At 34.6% G+C, this 7,704-nt stretch overlaps 2 protein-coding genes across 2 annotated transcripts; one reads left to right on the top strand and one right to left on the bottom strand.

Annotated features, from left to right (window-relative positions):
* Nucleotides 1-829: 829 nt before the first annotated feature.
* LOC141820256 (uncharacterized) lies at nt 830-1,424 on the bottom strand. The gene is made up of 2 exons (XM_074707545.1): nt 1,251-1,424; nt 830-1,159 (listed from the first exon to the last, which is right to left on the bottom strand). Exons 1-2 carry the CDS (start codon nt 1,422-1,424, stop codon nt 830-832), a joined length of 504 nt encoding a protein of 167 aa, XP_074563646.1.
* Nucleotides 1,425-2,647: 1,223 nt separating this feature from the next.
* On the top strand, nt 2,648-7,097 carry LOC141820258 (uncharacterized). Its single transcript, XM_074707547.1, has 4 exons — nt 2,648-3,726; nt 3,897-4,023; nt 5,174-5,275; nt 7,026-7,097. The coding sequence occupies exons 1-4, from the start codon at nt 2,648-2,650 to the stop codon at nt 7,095-7,097; spliced, it is 1,380 nt and encodes a 459-aa protein (XP_074563648.1).
* The last annotated feature ends 607 nt before the right edge of the window (nt 7,098-7,704 follow it).

Below are 7,704 nucleotides of genomic sequence, written 5' to 3'. Positions count from 1 at the left end.
ATCTAATAAATTAAGGAGGTACGTACGTACTCGATCTCTTTGTATGTATATATATATATATATATATCTTGAGGCCAGCTGTTTCAACAAGATGAAATGAATGGAGCACATATATTCTTAATGTCTACACATGCACGTACGATCGAATTGCAGTAAGTACGTAGCTTTTTGGTACCTTCTATAGTCATCTCTACCTCACACATAGTTTAGAGCACTGCAATAGGTCACCATAAAGCAATCTGATATTACATTCACATTCAATTGTGCCTACCCCATTTATGTCTCTACATCTACTCTAAAATATTGTGAAGGTGTTAAAAAAAAAACTTCAATACCTTTATATATATATAGATATAGATATAGATATATAATGATGCAAACTGAATTGGTTATCTGTAGATAGATCACCACTAGTAGATTTACTATCTATATTTCTTGGGATAGACCTAATTTCATGTTACTCCAAAAAGCAACATGGAGTTTCTTTTTCTAGTACTGCCAAGATAGCTAGAATACATATATATAACTATTGCTAATGCAACATTTGAAGTCATCTGGAATATTCTTTATGAACTCTTCTTCTTCTTCTTTTTCTTCTCTATTTGGTTTTAATTTCTAACACCTGCATCGATATATCCTAGTTTTATCCTGTTTTCCAAAAAGTAAATAAAAAAGTTAAATGAACAATGATATTGCTACATAACAGTAGTTCATTAATCACGCACACACGCAGGCATGCTCTCATTCAAAAACAAATTAGATTCCTAATTGATCATCATCGATCCACACGTATCTCTAGCTAGTCTCGATCTAGCTAGATCTGCATGCCCTAATGGAGAAGGCTTAGGGTTTTCAAGGTCTTGGCAGGAGCAGCGAGACGATGACTGCTTTGGCTCGCAATGCTCAGGGAATTGTTCATGCGCTTGCAATTGGGACAGCAAGGAGAAGAGCTGCAGATCATGACCAGAAGGTGGCAGTGTACGCACACAACCGCAACCATGTTGTAATTCCCTGCAGATGAATCATCTTCTTGTGGCGACGACACTACGACTGAGGATACCTTCTCTGTCACGTTGAGGTCTAGCTCAAGCTTTTGCTCCTTGGGCCTGCTCCAGCTCCTCTTCAGGTTCTGCCTGTTCAAGTAATACATTCTTCCAGACTGCAAAATTAATATGCATGGCAAAACAATTAATGGAAATTAATTAATTAAGCACAAATATATATATAGATATATATAGATGATTAATTACTTGTAGGTCTAAGCATTGTTCCCAATCAAGCGGCAGAGGATCATTGAGGCGGAACTGGTCGACAGCAGCAGGGTGAACCATGGCCTCCTGAACTGCTATTTGCTTCCTCTTCTTCCTCGAAACCATATCAGACTCACTGCTTAACAGAGCCAGCGAAAGGTCTAGCTCATCCATGCCCTGATCGAGTTCACTATAGATCTATCTCTACGAAGGAAGGAAGGAAGATGGAGAGGAAGCTAGCTAATTAATTAAGGGCCTGTGGTATAATATGGGGTGGGTCCTTACTATATATACATGCAAGTATGAGAGAGGAAGGTGATCTTAAATAGGCTTCATCCAACCCCATTAAGAGCAGTACAGGCCGAGCATTCAAAGTCGATAATGTATAGTGACTTAAATGCCTCCAGTTATTAAAGCCTCTCTACCTGAACGCAGATACATATATATTTACGGTTGGCTAAACCTATAACACATATATATATATATATACACATAGATACGTACGTACGTACGGTGGGAGGTGACAGGTAAGTTGGAAATTAATTAAGACAAAATTTATGAAGTGCTAGGTCGTCGTTGTGGGTGGGCATTCATGGCCATGCACAACGCTAACGTACGTGTAGCTGGTAATTTAAGAAGCTCATGCAGCAGTCGTACAGTCCTTGGCGAGAAAGGTGGGAGTTAATTAAACAGCAGCAGAGTAATTAGAATTAATTAAGCTAAAGGCGTGCAGTAATTAATTAGATATATAGGGGGGAAGGCAGGGCAGGCATGCAGTAAATTAATTATATTGAGATGGCGTACGTACGTCCACACACTGTACGTAGTCATTAAGTCTCCATGCATGCATGCAGAAACGAGCAGCCCATTGGTTTGGGTCGTTGGGATATGAAAACATGGATTCAATGCCTTGCCTGTATTATGGCCCCATCGTATTAAGCCATTGATTAGGGATTAATCAACTTAATTAGCAACTTTATGATCATCTTAACAATTCCTTAATTTATGGGCAATCACACATATAAATAGATACTAATTAATGGGCAATCTCTCTCTTTAACAATTCCCATGCATGTTTCTTGATCCATCCGCTTCCTCCTCTTTATCACCAAAACAATTTAATTACTTTGATAATTATATATATTCACCTAATAAATAAAGCTTGTTTATGATCATCTTAACAATTCCTTAATTTATGGGCAATCACACATATAAATAGATACTAATTAATGGGCAATCTCTCTCTTTAACAATTCCCATGCATGTTTCTTGATCCATCCGCTTCCTCCTCTTTATCACCAAAACAATTTAATTACTTTGATAATTATATATATTCACCTAATAAATAAAGCTTGTCAATTAATTAATCTGTTTATAGTTTTCAAAAGTTTTCAAGCATGAATGCATTCTTCAATGGCCTTGATGGTCGGCTGAGGCTATCAGGAATGGTGGCAGACTCGATCATGATGGGGATAGTAAACTCGGCCATGGAGGACGCTTATAAGAGGAGTTGTACAAAGGAAGGAGATATCGCAAGGTTGATCCATAAATCACGATTTTGTGAATTGGCCATTATGCAACTCGAATGGTGCTTGAAGTATGTTCAAGATGAGATGAACAAAGACGAAGCTGTAGTCGTCGACAACAGTGAGAAGCTATTATTATCTGATCTATTGGAGACGAGGAATCGCATCCATTATAGGCTCGAAGAGACCAAGCTTGCCATAGATGACAAGGACATAGAACTTGCAAGGAGGAAGGAGAGTGAGATGAAGCTTCGATTGGCTTTGGATCTAAAGGGAGAAGAAGTGAGATCACTCCATAACACACTTGGCCTTGAAAGATCAGTGATCGGGAATGACGACGATCGTCTTGTCGTCGTCTTCGATGAATTAGAATGTTATGTGGACAAACAATTGCTGAAAATTAGGAGCAAGTTGGAGTTTGGCAAGCAAATTTTGTCAACGCAGATGCATGATAATACTGATCAGAATAAACACAACAAGCCACTGCATGAGCTTCATGACATTGCACAACTAATGCTGGACTGCGATGAGATGATCACTACCATTGACGCCGTTAAGGAAGAAGTTCGATCATCATTCGAGACGATTGCAAGCTCGATATCTCAATTCAGAATGACCACAGAAGAACAATGTTGGTCTTGGAATATGGAGAGAGATATGACTAATCTCATGATTGGAAGATTTCTAGGAGAAATCCAATCTAAATTTATTTTGAAATCCCATGAATTAGAAATAGAAACCGATTTAGTCTCTCAGAAGCAAAAGGATAAATCTCCCGAGTCATATGAAAACAGTGCAAAACTAGAGGAAGATCAGGATGACATGAAAATTAAAGAGAGTGTTGAACAAAATGACTTAGACTGCATGCTAAACCCTATAGAAAGCTTATCAGAGATGGTTGCTAATTTTGGTCTCCAAACACGTGAAAAGATATGCACAAACATTACCAGGTACCTCTTCATGATTGAGCATTTAATTTAGTTCTTTTATAATTACCAACATATTTTTTTTCTCATCTATAAATTAAGTGAAAATGTTAATATATGGTAGGTCTATAGAACATTAATCCATTTTGAAGTGGAAAGTCGATAAAAATTCTGTTAAAATTAAATGTATGCAGATTGGATGATCTTAAACAACAACTAAATCCCATATCTGAGCATGTAAATCAGATCAAGAAGAATGAATTACTCTATCGCAAGGCTTTCACTAGAAGATGTTTGAATCTTCAAATTGCTGAAGAAGAGGTCAGAACAATTTCGATTTTCTTGTTTATTTGTTTATGTGTTGCTATTCAATCATGCAAAGATTACTTCATTATTTTACTTTTGAATTATCATTGAGGAGTTTGGCATTAATTTGGTACTAGCTCATTTTGAGATACTCTAGCAAATCTAATTTCATATGAAAATTATGTATGTATGAAGGTTTATGTGAATTGATAAGTGTGTTAATGCTTATTTAGATGTGCATTTTGTATTTGTTATTGGATCATCAACAAGTTAATTGTCATTTCTCTCATCTAAATGAACTGTATTAATAAACAAATTAAACCTAATTAAAAAGGTTGTCTAGTTACATAGTAGAGCCACTATTGAGCTTCACATTCAATAGATTAGGAATAATTCTATATTGTGAGTTAAGCTTTGAGTCATAATGAAGATATCAAGCTTTAAATAAAGAAGCTTCAAATAAACTAATAACAAATTTGTATAAACTTAGATAAATGAGTTACTATTAACTTCATCTTAAATATTTTAGATCAGTATCATCTCAAACTGATAAAAATTTGGATAGGGTTTTGTAACCTCAACCTTGGTATAACAAAAATGGTAGAGGTATATCTACAAACCTTGGTAACCCTATACATATTCATATCGAAGCTAACCGAAACTAAATCAAACATTGCTTTCCTAACAAATAGGCACCAATTGTATGTACTTAATTAATATTGTGGTATAATATTTAGGGAAAATGCTCTAAAAAGGCTCCTATTTTTTTTTTTTTGTAGTTTTTTCCTGTCCAAAGCTCCCTTCACTCAACTAAATTTTGGCTAAAACTTGATTGAGTGTCAAAATAAAAGAAGAAAAGGTAATGAATCTTTTTTTATTTAATTAAGATATATGATATGATTTTTAAAAATTATATAAAATATTTTAACACTCAACTATGTTTTAGCTACTTTTTGTGTTTGGTGGATGGTTACAAGCATTATTTTGCATTAATTGAGCAATTTTTTAACTAAATTTTAATTAAGTGTGAAAACATATTATATAATATTTAAAAATTACTTCATGACTCCTTATAAATAACTATAAGATTTATCATTTTTTTTCTTTTTGTTCAATGTTAGCTCTTATAAAGAGGTCCTTTAATTTGTTTTGATGCGTGAATCAGGTGGATTTGCTAGGAGATCAAGTGGACCAACTTCATGGAGTGCTCTCTAAGGTTTATATAGCATTAGATAGCTATTCATTGGTCTTTCAACATTATCCTGAGGTAAGTACTTCAATTGATAATTGTGTAAGGAAATAGATGTTTTGGCATATATATTAATTTAGAGTTTCTTAATCATCATATTTTAAGAAAAACTTCTAATCACAAACTCTATAATTTAATCTCAAATAAAATCAATTAGCCCCTTAACATTTACTTAAACATATGAGCATTAATTTTCATCAAATACTTAGGGGTTTGAAAAGTATTAAATTAGAACTTATTCATTGCAAAATGTGTTCATTAAAAGTCAAATTGTGTATGAACTTTTTTTTAGAAGATTGTATGTTTAAACATCTAAAGCCCATTTTTCTTTGTAGATACTTGAAGTGGTAAGATTGATACAAGGAGAAATTAGAGAAGTTTGATAAAAGAGAGGTAATAACAATTTTGGTTGGAAGGCTTTTAGTAAGCCTAACTAAGCCAAAGAGATTCGAACCCCAAGTTTTGGTTGGAAGCTAGATGGATTCAACTCTACTAAACCAAACAATTAGTGATAGTATAATGTAAATTTTGAATGTTAGTAACAACAAACAATCCAATAGCTTTGATATACACTCAAAGTTTATTTATTTATATGTTTGAAATAAGTCTCCATAATATCTATTAAATTTGTTTATTAATTATGACCTTCAAATGTTGTGATTGAGAATTTATTTATGGATAAAGAATCTTGGCTGCTTCATTACTAAAGAATCAATCTCAATTGAACCTCATATCCTAACAAACCCTAGTTGTAATGGTTGTAGTATAAGTCCAATGGCAGTGCCCAACATTAATAATATTATAGACATTAATTGTTGGTCTATCTTGTAGTCGATCTTTTTTTTAGTTGGCATTAGGTATCCAAGCCTTAAACCTGACTAATCCTAAGGTGATCGGTTTGGCCAAACAGAAATTTTTCATCGACCACAATGGTAAATCAGGAAGCGTAGATGGCAACCTAGCTAGTCTAACAGTCAACATTCTCGGATCTGCAACCCTTTAAGGAGAAATCCCTGCAAATTCACCGTAGTTGAATCTCGAATACTATACTTTTCTTATATTCCAAGTCTTCATCAGATAGAGGTTAGATTGATCCCACAATATTTTTGTAATATAATTGAAAGGATATATTTGTGGTACAAAAGACTATAGATGTATGATAGATATCATTTGTAGTTCAACAAATAAAGGTTCTTAGCTTGAATGAGTTCATCACCTACATGAAGAGCGAGTTTGAGATGAACCTTAAGTACGAGAACATTTCTTTTCAAGGCTTCAAATCAAACAAAATAGCGAAGGAATATATCTCCATAAAATTAAAAGTGTGAAGGAAATAATTAAGAAAGTTTGAAATGGACGATGCTAAAGAATTATCAACCCTTATAATTAGTACTAGCACTATTATATAATGATCCTAATTAAGTGAAAGGAAGTTGATCCAAAACTATATTAGAGTGCCATAAGTAGCCAACTCTACCTCACTAGCACATCAGTCGATTGCTAGTTAGATAGTATATCAATCGACTGATCGATGTGCAATACCTCTTCCTCTTCCTCTTCCTCCAGACGCAGCATTAATTGAAGAACAATCTACTGCAATATAATTCTAGCTACTTTGTTGGTTAATTAATTTCATGCATGCACTTCTTCCCCAGCATTCAATTCCACTATTTCCCCAGATCGATCTCTATCCTTCCACCTTCAATGCAGCATTGTACGTACCTACTGTTGCCTGTTTGCTTGATGATATATGATATATTAATGGCAGCAACAGGGCAGAACTGGAGATATCTCAATTAAAGATGGTAGTAATTGGCCAACACATTTTGTTGCCTCGTGACCTTGGACCAATTAATTAGGCTCTTAGAAGCCAACAACCCTTCAGGAAAGAAGAAGCTGCTGGGTGCAATTACTAATTAATGTGGCGTGAAGGCTATTAATGTGTAAGACTCGTCCACAGTTGTAGGATATATAGTTAGTTTAATTAATTTTAACTATATTTTATTGTGACACTATTATAGTTCACCTGCAGTAAGCGAAGTTATGGGTCACGTAGTAGCTCACATGAAGAATGACAATTGCACTAACATTCTATTTTTCAAATGCATTTATTTAATCGACTCCCAAGTCAACTTGAAACTGGTCAACCGAGGTTCGATCCTAATTTCACTTTGCCTGCACCTTTATAATCATACAAAAAGCTCAAGATCAAGCTTAACTACAGCCTACAACAAGGAACCTACTGTGCCCTTAGTCTAGGCCCCTACCTAGCCTAGTCATACTCGTCATTCACTCATGATCTCTCAGAGCATACTTCATGCACACATTAGTACTACAAAATAAACTTAACTCTGTTAAACACATCAATGATTGGCATCTATATCCCTTCAGATGAATTCAAATCTCTAACGATCTCCCAGTATCACAATCTCAACTGGATTCCTCAA

The sequence above is a fragment of the Curcuma longa genome, unplaced genomic scaffold (assembly GCF_044706935.1).
Source record: "Curcuma longa cultivar G26 ecotype Majalengka, Jawa Barat unplaced genomic scaffold, ITB_CL_G26_1.1 utg31682_np1212_342060_RagTag, whole genome shotgun sequence".
In the NCBI taxonomy this organism is placed as follows: Eukaryota; Viridiplantae; Streptophyta; class Magnoliopsida; order Zingiberales; family Zingiberaceae; genus Curcuma; species Curcuma longa.
Note: the sequence above shows the minus strand (reverse complement) of the source record. Positions and strands in the feature narration are given on the sequence as shown.